Below are 16,715 nucleotides of genomic sequence, written 5' to 3' on the forward strand. Positions count from 1 at the left end.
TGCTGAAAAATTCCTGACTAGCTCTAGTTAGAGTAGGAGTTAGTGCCCGCTGCTGATTATAGCATCAGACAATAACTTTGATTCTATTGCCATCTCTGCCACTGCCTCACATTTTGACCTTGGGCAAATTTCATAACTTCTCTATGCCTCACTTGACCTATCTGTAAAATGGGCATAATAGTAATGCCTAAGACTCGTGAAAAAGGAAAAGACGTATTCAGTCATCTAGTCAATTTTCTAACCAGTGCAGGCTTATTTTAGACTGGACAGATCCTTATGGAAGAGTTTTAGTAAATCATGTTGTAATAACCTTTTTAAGATCCCTGAAGAAAAGTTGCTTTTCTGAGTGCTAAGTAATTTAATCTGCAGTGGACGTTCGTGTCTAGTGATTAGGGCTGCCTTTATTGCCAAGGCAGTTCAAATTCTGCTAGAAAGTCTCTCAAAACTGTTGGAACTTTGTTTTAGTGCTTATGGAAGCACATTCTTTTGTTATCTTCAGGGACTTCCTGGCTTTGGACCATGTGAATTGGCCTTCAGAAACAGGGAAGTCACATGCCCGTGGATTGATCCTGCCGATGCTTTCCTACCTGTTGCAAAAAGCTTTCGGCCATAGAGTTAGGGACTGTTCCAATCTGATGCAAAACCAGAGAGCTTCCTGTTTGGAGGAAAGCATTTTGGAGAAGAGACTAATAAATAAAAGTGACGTTCAGTGAGTGCCCAGAGACCCGCGCCAGAGGAATTCCAAAGGGAATGCGTTCCAACGCGCCGCATGCTTGAGGTTAAGCAATTTTGCTCTTTTTAAGAAAGACTGAGAAAGCAAATCGGCCAGAGCAGCTCTGCGACATCGAAAGAGTTTTCTCTTTCTTCCTCCTCAGTCCCTCCGGCACATACGTGGAGCGTGTGGTCTGCCAGCCAGGCCGGCTTCTGGAACAGGGCGCTGGTGGTGAGCACAGCGCGGAGATTTCCAGGCCCAAAACTTCTCGCCGAATGAGCAGCCCGTTCTCGGGGAGGAGGCAGCTTTTACCACAGAAGCTCTGTGATAGCTCAGCGGTAGAGTCGGTGCCGCACCCAGCCACAACACCAGCCATGGGAGGGCCTGCTCGATCATCGTTAAAGCCATGTGCCCCTACAGCAGTGGTTCCTGACCTTTTTTATACCGTGGACTGGCAAACCCATTCACAAACTTTTGGTGGACTGGTACCATTTTATTTGCATAGTCATCATGCAAATAATGAATATGCAAATAAAATGTTAATAGTCCGCCAAAGTATGTAACTCAGCCCTGGCCCCCAGAACCGCTGCAAACAGCTCCTGCAGCCGCCAGCCACACACCCAGGATATACCCCAGCCCCATGGGTGTGGCCTGGCAATGTGCCACGGCGCAGCAGCCAGCAGTGTGTGGCCTGGCACCGGTCCACAGACCAGTGGCTGGGAACCGCTGCACTACAGCATGAGCTAAAAGCTCTGAGCTAAGGCTGTAATGCAGGCCTCACTCCTTTCTCGCTGGTCTCAGTGCCTCTGGCGTACCCAGAATGTGCACGTCAGGCCTGGAGATGACTCAGTGAGATCACATGGTATTGGTTTTGCTCCCTGATTGGATGATCTCATCTTTATAAATGGCTGCCATAAAGTACTTTCACTTAGTCACACCGCACGGCTGTCTCTTGACTAAGCAAATGCATTCTGTGTACGAAATGCCAACAAAGCCATTAACTGGATGTCATGTTATAAAGCCACTTTTCCATGTATTTAACACCTCGTTGACATCAAAAACTAAGTACAGGGGTACTTCCAGGCCACTCAATTAACCTCATTAGCACTGGCACTACTAATGACAGGTAATTAGTTCCTCCCTTCCTTTTCTGTTATAAATTCTGGTTTCCTTTTATTTCCACTCCAGCCAGGCATTTCCCTACAGCCCCCCACCCCATGGGGGTGTATACCCCCCCTGAATTTCCCCAACCCTCCCCCCCCCAGTTTTATGAACTAGTTACATGCCAATTTAGTGATCGTTTGGAAATTTGAATTGAAATTGAACCATTAATACACACTTTAAAAGCATATACTGTGTATGATAAGCTATGTGGATCTGAAAAAGTATAATAGATTTGAAAAGTACGAACATAGACTAGTTTCCTTTTACAGCTGTTGTTTTATGACAATGTCAGTGCATTCATTTTGGTGATGTTGGCCAACCTAATAATTTCAAATTTTGACTTGTAAGCAAAGTCAAAATGAGCTCTCTGACAGCTAGGGATGAACTGGGGGTTGGGGAGAAAGGCTTCAGGACCAGATTGTATTTACATTCACTCCTCATCTACCTATCCAGCAAACAGCTGTGTTGCCCAAGTGATAGATTTTGGCTGGGGGTTGGGTTACAAATCACTTGAATGAGGCGGGTGGGGGAGATGAAAAGTTGTTGTTCTTATTGTATGAGTAAAGGGCAGTAGAACTGTACTTAACCTATACTGATTGAGGGCATGGAAAGAGGGTGGGGACCTGTGTTTTGCTTGATGATCTGTCTGAGTCACAAGTACTATTTGACCTGCCCCTCTCCACTGTTTAAAGACAGAGCTGATTAGATGCCATATCTAGTCTTTTGTTTTGTTAAGTGACCACTACAGCTGAAATCACTGATAATCAGGTCTAAGTGCTTAGTCCTGCTGTGGGGACGGTGTTTTTGTGTAAGACACAGCCCAGCCTGCACTAGCAACAAGGTTCCCCCACTGAGAGCTCAGCTGAAATCACTGAGCGCTGGGTGGAACCTCACAGTGGCAGGTGATAGCAGAAGGTGACGGCGCAGGAGTGAACAGAGCGATGGAGTGAACGGTGGCGCAACAAACAACAGCGGCCAGAGTGAACAGTGAGCAGCGGGAGGAATAAGCAAGGTGCCTTCTTGCCCCACACCTGGGAGGTGTACTCACATGAAAGCACCTCTGAACTCTGAGTCTCCGCTGACCAAGGACAACACCGGTGAGTGGGGTGAGGTGGAGGGGAAAATGAGGGGCACGTTAAATAAACATTTGTTTGTTGGACTATAGTTTAGTGACTTTGCTCCAGAATGCTGGATTTGGGACTCGGAATGGAAACTTATATAAATGTGTTTTCTAGTAGGCCAACATTTTTAAAATGCGTTATTTGCCAAAGTTGTTACCTCACATCGTTGCTATCTTGAGAGGTCATTATGTTGGGGAGTTTCTGTACTAAACATTTGTATGATTATAATTAATTTTTTACATATGAAAAATGTAATCTTGGTCATACTGGGTCAGACCAGTGGTCCATATAGCCCAGTATCCTGTCTTCTGACAGTTTTTACTATGGTGCCATACAGCCCACCTTCACCCTCATGGTCTCACCCCTCATCGGCCTTGACACGCCCCCCCTCCCCTAAATTCGAACATCCCCCTAATTTCAAACACTGACTACAGCTCATCTAAGGAAGGGGGTTTTGCCACAGGACTGCTCGTTGTTTTTAAAGTTATGGACTAACACCCCCATAAACCCCCAAATCATTCTGTTTACGTTCAGCTCGGTGAAGTGTCACAAAAATGGGTATTTATGTCGTGAAAAGGGTCTGGATGCTGCCAAGACCAAAATATTATTCAGGATGACCAAACCTGCTTGCGGCCACTTTCCTGCATGCTTCACCTCCATTTTCTGCCACTGGGCCATGTGCAGCAGTAAAACATCGCCCAGAGCGTGGCTGGAATCCTATTTCCATTCTACCTGGGCCGTTGGAGGTTTTCCAATGCTGCAGCCTTTCTGCATGGCCCTGTCGAGCCAACCATAACCAGAGGCACCCCTAGAGCAGGGGTGGGGAACCTGACCCCCGTATTGCCTGGATCCAGCCCCTGAGACTCAGGGCTTCCACCCCAGCATTGGGGAGCCTGCTCTGGTGCTCCAGGCCCCTTGCCACCTGTGACAGGCATCTGCCCCGCTCCGGCCCTTTAAAGGTAAAAGCCCAGGGAGAGGGCTGAGAGCCCGCAGCTGAGGCAGAGACAGCCAATCAGGGCCCAGCTGGGGGTTGTATAAATAAGGCCTCCCAGCCAGAGGAGAGACTGACTCTTGCTCTAGCTGTGGGGCAGGTGGGATCTGGTTGCCAGGGGGAGCTGGAGGCTGCCTCGGATAGCGCAGGGCTGGGGGGCTCTGGCCTCACCTCACGCCCAGGCTGCAGGGTCATAGCCAGAGACAGGAGGAAGGCAGCAGGTCCACCCCCTTGCCAGTGCTGAGTGGCCATGGCAGACCGCCTCTGAGGCGGGGGCTAGATGAAGCCTGGCAGTGGGTCGCTGAGGCAAGGTGGGTCCAGGGCAACTGGGGGTTCCCTGGGAGGGGAGAACCCCAGAGTGCAGAGACTGGTACACACACACACAGAAGGGGGGCTGAGAGACAGTTGTAGAGGGCACTGCTGGAGGGCTGTCTCCTGAAGAGGGCACCGTGGTCTGGGGGTGCTGCGGGTCCGGACCTGAAACCGAGCGGGGTGACGGGGGAGACACCAGCCCGCGGGAGGCGCCCTGCTGACGAGCCAATTCCCAGTGCTACCGGCAGGTGTTGCCACGACGGTGAGTCTGCCCCATGACATTGCCCCCCCCCCCCCAGGGCTGGAGCGCACAAAATCTTCTAGCCTGCCTCCCCACCCCAGGCTCTGGTGTGTGAGGGGAAAGTGAGGAGGGTCTTTCTGCTTCTCACTCGGGGGCCACGTCAGTGAGGGGAGGGGTTGGCTTGCTTCTCACTTGTGCGTGCCCCTTGACTGATTTCCCCCCCCCCCCCCAGAGGGTCAGTGGCCCGCGACCCCAAAAAGGTTCCCCACCCCTGCCTTAGACAGTAAACACCGTCCTTAACAATACAAAGCAGAGCCAGTCGGAGTTTTTCCAGTCATTTGGACAAACTAGTCTCCACCCTGGGGGGTCTCTAGCGTCCTTGTTTGCATTGGAAAACACCACGACCGTGATCTGAAAGCTGATGCCCCTCAGCAAACTCCCCCCGCCCCTGCATGTTGGGCAGTGTCCTTTGCCTCTGTTTCCCGCCTTGCGATGTGAGAGTCTGACGAGCGAATGTCCCCCTAAAAATACGTCTCTCCCTTCTCACGTGGCCGGGCCCCACTCCTAGGTGGTCAGAGACACGCTCATGTGGGTTCACCTCCTCTCCCTCAAAAAAAGGGCGGGGTGCCCGTTGAGCAAGGCCGCTCCGGCTGCTGCCACTGGGAACTTGCTGCTGCCACACTGTCTCGACCACCACTGAGAACTTGCTGCTGGCGGCATTTCTGCTGCCCTTCGACTCTGCCACGCACTGCCCCTTCTGCAGGGCCATGTTCCGAGGGTCCGGCAGGAAGCCCAGCCACTGGTGGCAAAGGTCTTCCTCCTTGCCAAGGCAACGCAGCCTGCCTACGAGGCCCAGTGCTCGGCCCGTTGCTCTGCTCTCGGAACAGCTGAGCACAAACGAGGACTCGAGAGAGGCAGGTCAGCTTTGGGAAGGCCAAAGAGCAGCTGGGACTCCTTGGGCAGAGTCCAGCCCTTCAAGTCAGCACACCCACTCTCATTTTCATTGGCATCCCTCACCCCGGTGTAGCAAGTGAGGTTCAGGTTAGGGTGAGCCCTCAACGTGGGCATGCTAAGCACAGTTTGACTACCTAGTGCTTAGCAACCATCCTGCATTCCCCCTGGGTTCGATGCTAAAGTGACTTGTGACCCAAAGAGCAGCCACGTGAGTAATGCAGCTCTGTGTGTTGAACCCCTTAGCAGAATAGGTGTCTATGCAAACGAGGTCTGCTCTGGGTGGCTTTTCCCTCAATCCGCCGCTAGGGAGTGGGCGGGGCTCAGCCAGACCCTGCTTCGAGAAACGTTACCAAGGGTTCCGTTCTGCCGCGTCTCCGTCTTCACTCTTATTCGAACGAGCGCCAGTTGTGCAGCCGCGGCCGCATTCAACGGATCAGCTGGATTACAACTGCATTCGTTGGGTAGAGTAGACCTAAGGGTGAGGTGAGCCAGGGGTCTGGGGTTCAGAGTCTTCATGCGACGGGCTGTCGCGAGGCACAGCCCCCCACGCGGAGATGAACTGCAGGAGACCATTGCGCGGGATGTATTTTGGACGCTCTTTCCTCTCCTGCTCCCAGGCCTTCCTCAGGGATTACCCTGTGGCCAATTGCTGAATTGCATTCAGTGCTAATAACCTCCGGGATTTGCTGAGAGAGTGAATGCAAAATCCCGATTAATCAGCGAACCCCACACTAGGGGGAGCACCAATTTAGTCCCCCTCCGCTCCCCATCATCCCTCAGCTCGCCTGCTCCTTCTCTGCCCACCGCCTCCAGCTGTGTGCATCCCCTTCCCAACCCTCCTCCATCTCTGCCGGAAGGTTAGTGAGTGCAGAGGCCTGGCCCCAAAGTGGAGGGGGTGGGGAAAGACACAGTACAAGCTCCCCCTCTCCTCCCAGGGTCGGGTTTTGCTGTGCACCAGGTTCGGGGCTCCACTGCATGACTGTGGCAGGGGGAGGCACACATTTTGTCTGCGCCCCCGGGCGCGTAACACCCTCGTTACACCTCTGGTCCTGCGTGGGGCTGGCTGCCGGCTCCCAGCCCCACGCTGGGATAGTCCTCCACCCGGGGCAGGATGCAGGCTTCTCCTGGGCACTTGTTAACTGTTCACATCCCTGTTCTGCATTGTCTAGCCATTTGGATAATTGTACTCGAATCGCCGTTGATGCTAATCCCCTGAGACACATCTACGTGGTAACCTGAATCGTTGATCTCCCATTGCCTTCTGATTGCTATGTCACTAGATTGTCATTTTATGAAAGCAACCCCCGAGGCCATATGTTTCTGGTGCAGCTGATGGTTAAAATACCCCCATGGAACAGCCCCATCCACAATAAATTCCAGTTTTTCTGACATCTGTGTTAATTTACAGACACATTTTTGTTCTCGTTCCCAGACTTTCTCCCTTTACATTCCCCCATCCTAGCTTAACCCTTCCAAACCCCAAAGAACACAAGCATCCAGGACATTACACAGTGATTAAAAAGTGCAATGATTTGGGTGGTGCTGGGTCCTTCTGTGAGGGCAGAGATCAGGATTCAATGACCCCTGGAGATCCCTTCCCTTTCTAGGGGTCTGTGATTCTGTGGCCGTTGACTCGTTTCTGAGTACCTTAAGAGGAAGGGAAAATAAGGTCACACAGAGCAGTGAAGTAGGTAGAATCAGGCTTCCTTCTGACTTGAGCTGGCGGGGGGGCGGGGGTGGAGCTAATATTCAGGGCAGAGGCACTGTATAGAAGTCAAAGTTGGGGCTTCAAATTTAGTCATTTATTTACTGAGGGTGTTTGAAGTCTATTTCCATTTGGTAAACTGTATGTCATGGTGCTGAGTCATTCATATTTCTAGTAATTCTATATTGAGAGCCTATTTCTCCTCCAATGGGAGTATTCAGGATTAAGGACCTCCACACTTACTCCTTCGGGACTCAATTACATAAACCAACTTCTGCCCTGTTACGCTGGTGAGAGTCTGGAGTCTTTGAACTTACTCCAGCGTTGTGTCTGTGGAATGGAGTGCAGAATTCTTCCCCGGGTCCTTTAACACGGTAATTGTTGCACGCTACTTAATTCCGAGAAATTAACTATTCGTTCCCTTGCTGAAAAACAATTCTGCCTCCTTCCGCAATGCAGATTTACCATATGTTGCTGACCATTTCTTGCAGAATGTAAAAGAATGTTTCCTAAAACCATTTATCATGGCCTAATAATTCATTTGAGCAGCCCAACAGAGCAAAGACCTTGAGATCCAGCTTTCAGGGTTGGATGTAGCTTTGGCATCACTGAAATCTCATGAGTTCTCTCCTACTGTGGAAAAACCTCTGAAGTCAACGGCTGTTGTCACAATTTCTGTTTTCTTCCCGGTGGGATCTGGTTCCCTGTTCTGGCCTGGGATTGAAACCTTACTTTTGGATTCTGGGAATTTCTTTAGCTTTATATTTCATGGATGAGCAGCGCGACTCCCCAAACCAGAAGGAAGGGTGGATAAAACTAATAAGATGGTCATATTCATGTATCTGCTCCCTCCATGCTTTTTGGCTGCTCACCATGGATTTTTTTTCTTAAGGCTCTTATATTCCTAGTGCAGTAAGTAGGCAGGGCCTGACATAAAATTTGGATTCAGATGTTGAACACCAAGGAATTTGGGGTCTTTTTTTTTTTTTTTTAGCCTGTTAAAGAGAAAAAAGCCAGCTAAATTTAGGGAGCACATCCTAAACACTTCCACATTTCAGTGGAAAGGTTGGCTGAAGTTTTCATCAAATCTTTTTCCAATTGAAAATTTTGGGGGGGAAATTCAGGGAGGGGGGGTGACAATTTTTTTTTTAACTGTTGGCTTTCTGCAGAAAATTTTGATTTTTTTTTTTTCAAGACCAAAATCTTCATCTTCTGCCAAGAAGTTTGTGTTCGACTGAAAAATATCAGGTCTGGTTAAAAACAAGAAAATGACCTAAAAATCCAACCAAAAACAAGTTAAATTTCCTGCAAGGAGGGGAAAAACCGTTTTCCAGCCAACTCTGTTTGGAGGTGTTCAGAGCCACGATTTTATTTCTGGCTGGTCATTGGTGGACGTTAAGGCAACGCCTCCGACACAGCGGGGCTAAAGCCGAAATATGCAACTCAAGCTACATCAATTGCGTAACTGAAGTCAAAATGGCTTATTTTGGCGTTTGGCGCTGTCTACACAGCACGAAGGCCCCGAAAGTACTCTTCCTCCGTACAATGAGGGTTACAGGAGTCCGAGTAAGCAGTCCTCCAGCTCGGTGGTATTTTGACATTATGTTGAAATAACTGCTTGTAGCACAGACACGGACTATGGTATTTCAGAATATTCTGAAATATTCTGAAATTATTATTCAGTTATTCCCAAATAATGCGGCACTGTAGACAATGCCCAAGGGAATATGCCCATTTCCTGGGCCCAGGATTAACGGGGGAATGATTCCACATGCCGCCTGCAATGTGCAGAGAGCCTCACCTTGTCAGCTGGGAACCCGCTGAGAACCAGGAGTGGGCACCCCCCGAAGGGCTGCTCAGAACAAAAGGGGTGAGAGGAGAGAGTGCAGGAGGGGAGAGCAAGTTAACATCTCTACCGCAAAGGGAGGAGAAGGAAGCATTGGCAGAAGCTCAGATACTTTGGTCAAGAGACCGTCAGTGGGCATTGCATGCTGGGAACGGATGGAGCTGCGGCAGCAGAATGACAGTACAGGTAGTTGCAGTACCGTAGCACCTAGTAACCTTAGTCAAGGATTCCGTTGCGCTAGGTGCTGTACAAACATACAACAAAGACTGCCCCCTGGTGTCCGCAAGGCTCTACTCCCAACAGAGAGGAGCATGGTCCTGCCGCACCCAGTGCTCTGTGCCAATAGCTCCTCCCAGCGCTGTCGCTGTACTGCCGATAGTTCCGCCACCAGCCATGCCATCTCCTGTCTGGGGTCATGGAGCCCTGTGGGCGGTAGAGCTGGGGGTGGTGCAGACGGACAGCTGGGAGGAGCTGCCGGCACAGGGTACGGATATCCGTATCCACAGGTAAACATTTGCCTCTGCGCCGTGCTCTACTGATAGTCCAATAAGAGACACACTCTGGATACAAGCAGTTGTACGTCCGGCTGATTTCGTTCAGAGTACAAGTTTGGCAGCGTAGCAGCAGAATAAATCAGAAGCATCATCTCTTTTTCACATCTGAAAATCTCTACCAGATGCGGCAGTGCAGGATGGAAGGAAAGAAATCTACACAAGGTTCACCGAAAGTATATGACAGTACATTTGTATTCCAATAGCGCTGGCTTTTGTTAAAGACGAACTCCCCCTCCCCCGCCATCTTTTTATCTTGCTTGTAAAATAGATGAATTGCGCTATCACTGTAATGGGTTTTACAAAGCCTCCCCCTCTTTCTACCCTCCAAAAAAGTGGCAAAGTTTTTCCTAGTCTAGTTCCAAACATCTGATTTTTGTGTTAGGATTTTGTGTTTGTTTCTTCCCACCATCTGCGGTGGGAGATTTTTATACTCTTGATATCTCTTCATTTTACTATCAGCTCACAAAAGTTGCTCCAAAATGTATAAAAATGTTGAGACTCTCTAGCGTTGCCTCTGCTGTTTTCACGGAGAATCGTAATCGACTGCTCTGATTTTCAAAATAAAGATCAACGCTTTCTATTTAAGTGAGAAACTTTGGCACAGAGATGGGTGCATCCTCTTCTTGCCCTTCTACAAACAGGCAGAAGACTAAACCCAGTCACCAGGGAGATGCATTGAGCTCAAATTTTGGCTGGATTGGAGTGAAAAAATTTTGGAATCTGGTCTGGATTAAATAGAGCACAGAGTAGAACAATGATCCAAATTGGCATTGGAAAAGGTTCAGAAAAGGGTAACAAAAATGATTAGGGTTTGGAACGGGTCCCATATGACGAGAGAGAAAAAAGACTGGGATTTCTCAGCTTAGAAAAGAGGGCACTATAGGGGGGTATGACAGAACTATAAAATCATGACTGGTGTGGAAAAAGTGAATAAGGTAAAATTATTTGCTTATTCCCACAATAAAAGATCCCACTAGGGATCACCAAATGAAATTATAGGCAACAGGTTTAACACAAACAAAAGGACATTTTTCTTCAGGTAGTACATAGTCCACCTGTGGAACTCCTTGCCAGAGGATGCTGTGAAGACTAGGACTTTAACAGGGCTCCAAAAGGAGCTAGGTAGATTCATAGAGGTTAGATCCATCAATGGCTATTAGCCAGGATGGGTAGGAATTGTTTCCCTAGCCTCTGTTTCTCTGGAAATGGATGACAGGAGAGGGATCACACGAGGATTACCTGTTGTGTTCCCTCCCTCTGGGGCACCTGGCACTGGCCACTGTCAGCAGACAGGACACTGGGCTAGATGGACCTTTGGTCTGACCCAGTCTTATGTTCAAATATAAAAAGGGAAGCTGGTTCTTAATTTGCACCGACTCTTTTCTCCTCCGGGGTTAATCACATCTGATGAACAGCAATGAAAATCTTCCTTTACGGGTTTTTTAACCCAGGATAACCGATGCTGTTTTCTTTTCCAGCAGAGCGTAGCGAAACGTCCCTATGGCAGGTCAGATGATTTTTAAGCAATTTCATTTCCAGGTCCCGCCCTTCTCATTTATTTCCTTCCCTCATTTCCCCATAGATCATCTCCGTTAACAGCTGTTTACATTTTGAAAGTATTACATCAATATTATCACAGTGCAGCTTTATTTTCCTTTGAACGTCTGGCATTTCTAGCTCATGCAAAGAAGATCAGTAACATTAAGATGTCTGAACATGATCTCTAACACCGAAACCCCCCCAACCTCACAATAATACAGCCATACGTACTGTTGTAGAAGGTGAGGTATGCAAACACTGATGCATCTGACAAAGTGGGTCTTTGCCCACGAAAGCGTGTGCTCCAACACTTCAGTTAGTCTATAAGGTGCCACAGGACTTCTCACCGCTTTTGCAGATTCAGACTAACATGGCTACCCCTTTGATATGCAAACACTGGCTCTTAATCTACCAAAGAAGACTACATCCTGCATTCATCGATGAATAAGTCTGAATAGTGAATAAACCTGAGTAATTGGCAAGCTTCTTACAAAAAGCAACCTCCCCTGTGAGCTGAACTTCCTTGACTTGAGTGGAAGTGCAAATACCATATGATCTGGCGTGATGAGCAATTCTTCAAGCCTTTCCTCTTATCCTGGAGACTATTTCAACATCTGAAGAGGTCACATTACCTCAGGTTTACCCCAATAATAGGGAAAGGATGGGGGAGGATTCTGTTGATCCTCATAGCTTTTGATGGCAAAAAGAATGTTTCTCAAAGGCTACATCTAGACTGGCATGATTTTCTGCCAATGCTTTTAGCGGAAAAGTTTTCCGTTAAAAGCATTTGCGGAAAAGAGCGTCTAGATTGGCACGGACACTTTTCCACCAAAGCACTTTTTGCGGAAAAGCGTCCGTGGCCAATCTAGATGCTCTTTTCCGCAAAAAAGCCCCGATCGCCATTTTCGCGATTGGGGCTTTTTTGTGCAAAACAAATCTGAGCTGTCTACACTGGCCCTTTTGCGCAGAAGCTTTGCACAAAAGGGATTTTTGCCCGAACGGGAGCAGCATAGTATTTGCACAAGAAGCACTGATTTCAGACAGTAGGAAGTCAGTGTTCTTGTGGAAAGTCAAGCGGCCAGTGTAGACGGCTGACAAGTTTTTCCGCAAAAGCAGCTGCCTTTGCGGAAAAACTTGCCAGTCTAGACGCAGCCAAATGGTTTAGCTAGAGCTGGGTAAAGAACATGCTGTGAATTATTGAATGGTTTGGATATTGGTGTGGGGATCAATACAATGAATAATGTCAACAGGAAGTGGGGTTCTTTTTTCCCCCACTTTTTCCAACTTTCCTCACCTCACAAAGTTCTAGGGGGATTTTGTTCCCCTCCCATCATTCTTTTCCCGAGATGTCACTTTTCCCACGATGGAGAAGTCTTATTAAAGTACAGAATATCTTGCTCAGAGGGAATGCAGGTTCCCTTACAGGGCTGAGGAACCTCAGGCCCCATGGCCGGATGTGGCCCTCGGCTTGCCTGGATCCAGCCCCTGATGCTCAGGGCCCCCCTGCCAGCACTGGAGAGCCTGCACTAGTGTTCCAGACTCCCTGGTTCCCTCTTAAGGGCTGGAGTGCACTAAATCTACCAGGCTCTCCCCCCACCCCACCCAGGCTCTGGTGTGCAAGGGGAAAGTGGGGAGTGTCTGTCTCCTTCTCAGTTGGGGGCCACCGTGAGGGTTGTTTTTCCACTTCTCACTTGTGTGCAGCCCCCAACTGATTTTTCTGTGGGTCAGTGGCCCCCGACCCAAAAAAGGTTCCTTAAGAGAAGACTCGGGGGAGAGTTTCTACCAGATAGGAGCTCCTTGACCATCTGTCAATCTAAAGCCCAGTTAGTATAATTGGTGAAACTGTGACTCTTATGAGTTAGGGATTGCCACACCAAGGCCAGGTCTACACTGGTGAGGGAAATCGATGCAAGATACGCAACTCCATCTACATACATTGCATAGCTGGAGTCAATGTACCATGCACCGATTTTTCTGGCATGGCTCCTCAGTGGGAGGTCAACGGGAGAAATGCTTGTGACAGCAAGTAGTACCAGCGCCAACAGGGGCACCTTCAGCGTTCGATTTAGCAGGTACTTACTAGACCTGCTAAATTGAACCCCGGAGGATTGATCATCAAAGTGTTGATCCTTCAGCAAGTGGAAACGTGACCTGAAGTATTTATACTGGGCAGAAGCAGAACATTTTTTTAGCCCCTTTACTTAGCTATTCTCTTCTGGGAATTTCCTGTGACTGTACCACTCTAAACAATGGTAAACACTGGACATTTCTGTGTCCACTGATCACTTTCTAGGGGCAATTTTCTCAAGGCTTAGCTATTTGAGTTTTCTGTAGTGTTCCAACATTGGCTGTGTCTAAACTACATGGCTCCATCGATGGAGCCATGTAGATGAGGGTTGTAGGCAAAGGGAAATGAAGCTGCGATTTAAATAATCGCGGCTTCATTTAAATTTACCTGGCTGCCGCGCTGAGCTGACAAACAGCTGATCAGCTGTTTGTCCGCTCAGCGCACTAGTCTGGACGCTCCCGCACCGACCTGAAAGCCCTTTACTGACATCCCCATTATGCCTCGTAGGATGAGGTTTACCGGGGATGTCGATTAAAGGCTTTCATTTCGACAGAGGAGCGTCCAGACTAGCGCGCTGAGCCGACAAACAGCTGATCAGCTGTTTGTCAGCTCAGCGCGGCAGCCATGTAAATTTAAATGAATCCGCGATGATTTAAATCGCGGCTTCATTTCCCTTTGCCAAAAAAACAAATCTACATGGCTCCGTTGACGGAGCCATGTAGTTTAGACGTACCCATTGAATATGATGTAAATTTTGGGACAGTGCTGGATTTTTTTCCTCTGTCCTGGAAGCAAGGAGTGCTGGGCCGTTGGCACCAATGGACGGCTAAGCGAACTCTGGGAACTGGCATGTGGTCCGTTCCATTAAAAGGCCAATCATGTGGAAGGCCAGGTATAGAATTACCAATGATGTGGCCACATTTTCAGTGTTACGTCATGTTGTGATGTATTTCTTGAACTCTTAGGGTATGTCTACACTACCCTCCTAGTTCGAACTAGAGGGGTAATGTAGGCATACCGCACTTGCAAATGAAGCCCGGGATTTGAATTTCCCGAGCTTCATTTGCATAAGCCGGGCGCCGCCATTTTTAAATCCCAGCTCGTTCGAACCCCGTGCCGCGCGGCTACACGCGGCACGGACTAGGTAGTTTGGACTAGGCTTCCTAGTCTGAACTACCGTTACTCCTCGTGGAATAAGGAGGTATTGTCATCTTTGTTTGAGAGGTTCCAGAAATACAGAGGCTGTTTAGTACTCTTGGCAACTTTTACACACTAAGATACAGGGCAAATGTTATATTGATTATTGCTCTTTCTTCCCCCCTCACTGGAAATGATTCACTGCAAACAAGTAGCTGGAGAAATCGGCACTTTCTGCAGAAGTTCATTAAGAGAAAACAAAGTGGTTAGCGGAGTCCGACCAAGATTGCTTTGCAAACTGACAATGGGATTCATATTTCTCGGTGAGGTCTGGTAAAGTATTTGTAATGGAATCATAGAAATGTAGGCCTGGAAAAGATGTTGGGAGTTCATCAAGTCCAGTCCCTTGTTGCACTGAGGCAGGGCCAAGTCAAGCTCTGAAAGTTTCCAAGATTGTCCTTCCATGTTTCACATTAGACAATGTTGTCATGAGAGTTTTTCTGGCCAGAACTCACATTAATATGCCTGATTTTTACTAGGGGGAGGGGGTACGTCTCTGTTGCACAAACAGATGGGCTAGTCAGAGCAGTGCTAGCATAGGTCATGGTTACTTTCTGGAGACTTTAGTAAGATGGAATCTCTCCTTTTGAACGAATCGTATTGGCCTCTGTCGGAAACGGTCCCCGGAGCAGCAATATCTTATCATGAAAACCCTTCCCAATAACGTCTTGGATGCCAGTTGCAGTCCGCATGTGGACCTGCCCCTCAGCTAAAAACACACTTTGTGTAAACAGCTCACAGTTATCGTTTCTGGAGAAAGGACTCCAGGGAACATTCCTAGCTTTGTCATGTTTGGCTGCCGGGTAGCAATCAGACTCACCATGCGAGAGGCCGGTTGGGTGGAGCTGGTGGTCCCCCTTTTCTGGAGAATTTAGATGATGACAACAATTAATGGTTCCTCCTCTCAAAGCCAGTTGACAGCAAGAAAATTGCAGCCTCGTTTATCCAGTAACTGGAAGCAAATTCTGGATTTCTCTGTCCATGTCTCAGAAGACCTAACTTTGGAGGGAGGTGGAGAAATGCTGGACAGTCCGTTCTGCAGAATGCCTGGCTAGCTGGGTAGCCTGGAAGAGTTCAGAACTAAGCATGGTGTAGCCGGGAGTGCAGGTAAAATGGGTCCAGTTAAAGGGCGGTGTAGGGGAAAACCAGGGTGGTTCTTGGAGGTTAGTGCCCTCTCTGAGGTAGGGCCAGATTCTGCCACCCTTGCAGTGAGAACTAGCCTATTTGGCTATGTTCTGGGCCAGCCTTTCTTGGCACAGTGATTCTGGCCAATGGGAACTGTGGGGACAATGCCTGCCTGCAAGTTGTTGTTGGCCATGTGGAGATACCTGTTCCCCACCACCATCAAACCTCAGCCCCCTTCTGCACCGTAACTCTGACCCTACCCCTGCACCTCCAACCCTCTCCTGCATCCTAACTCCCTCCAGGACCCCACCCCCCAACCCCGAGTCCCCTCTCAACCCAATGTCCTGCCCCAAGCCCCCTCCCACACTCCAATCCCTTGACTGCAGCCTGGGACCCCCTGCCTCTCAAACGCCTCATACCCAGCTGAACCCCACAGCCCACACTTGCAGTCAGAACCCCCACCCCCACCCCATATCCCCCTTCCAGCTTCAACCCCAAACCCCTCTTCCACATACTGAACCCACAAATTGAATGAGTCAGCAGTGTGATGCTGTTGCAAAGAAAGCAAACACGATTCTGGGCTGCATTAACAGGTGTGTTGTGAGCCAGACTCGAAGTCATTCTTGTGCTCTACTCTGCGCTGCTTAGGCCTCAGTTGGAGTATTGTGTCCAGTTCTGGGCACCACATTTCAAGACAGATGTGGAGAAATTGGAGAGGGTCCAGAGAAGAGCAACAAGAATGATTAAAGGTCTAGCGAACATGGCCTATGAGGGAAGACTGAAGGATTTGGGTTTGTTTAGTTTAGAAAAGAGAAGATTGAGGGGGGGACATGATAGCCGTTTTCAGGTATCTAAAAGGGTTTCATAAGGAGGAGGGAGAAAACTTGTTCATCTTTGCTTCTTGTTCTATCCCCATGGGCTTAAACTGCAGAAAGGGAGGTTTAGGTTGGACATTAGGAAAAAATTCCTACCTGTTAGGGTGGTTAAACACTGGAATAAATTACCCAGGGAAGTTGTGGAATCTCTATCTCTGGAGATATTTAAGAGTAGGTTAGATGAATGTCTATCAGGGATGGTCTAGACAGTATTTGGTCCTGCCATGAGTGCAGGGGACTGGACTCGATGACCTCTCGAGGTCCCTTCCAGTCCTAGTATTCTATGAATTTTGGCATTTGTCCTTATTGAT

At 48.7% G+C, this 16,715-nt stretch overlaps 1 protein-coding gene across 1 annotated transcript in view; it reads left to right on the top strand.

The window, feature by feature from the left end:
• Positions 1-2,628: 2,628 nt before the first annotated feature.
• ITGA11 (integrin subunit alpha 11) overlaps positions 2,629-16,715 on the top strand; it is a 183,843-nt gene continuing 169,756 nt past the window's right edge. The window contains exon 1 of the mRNA XM_075896852.1: positions 2,629-2,973. Coding sequence (XP_075752967.1) covers positions 2,925-2,973 — 49 coding nt within the window. The 5' untranslated portion in view covers positions 2,629-2,924. The remainder of the gene's footprint in view (positions 2,974-16,715) is intronic.

Source organism: Pelodiscus sinensis, chromosome 14, assembly GCF_049634645.1.
Source record: "Pelodiscus sinensis isolate JC-2024 chromosome 14, ASM4963464v1, whole genome shotgun sequence".
Taxonomy (NCBI): Eukaryota; Metazoa; Chordata; order Testudines; family Trionychidae; genus Pelodiscus; species Pelodiscus sinensis.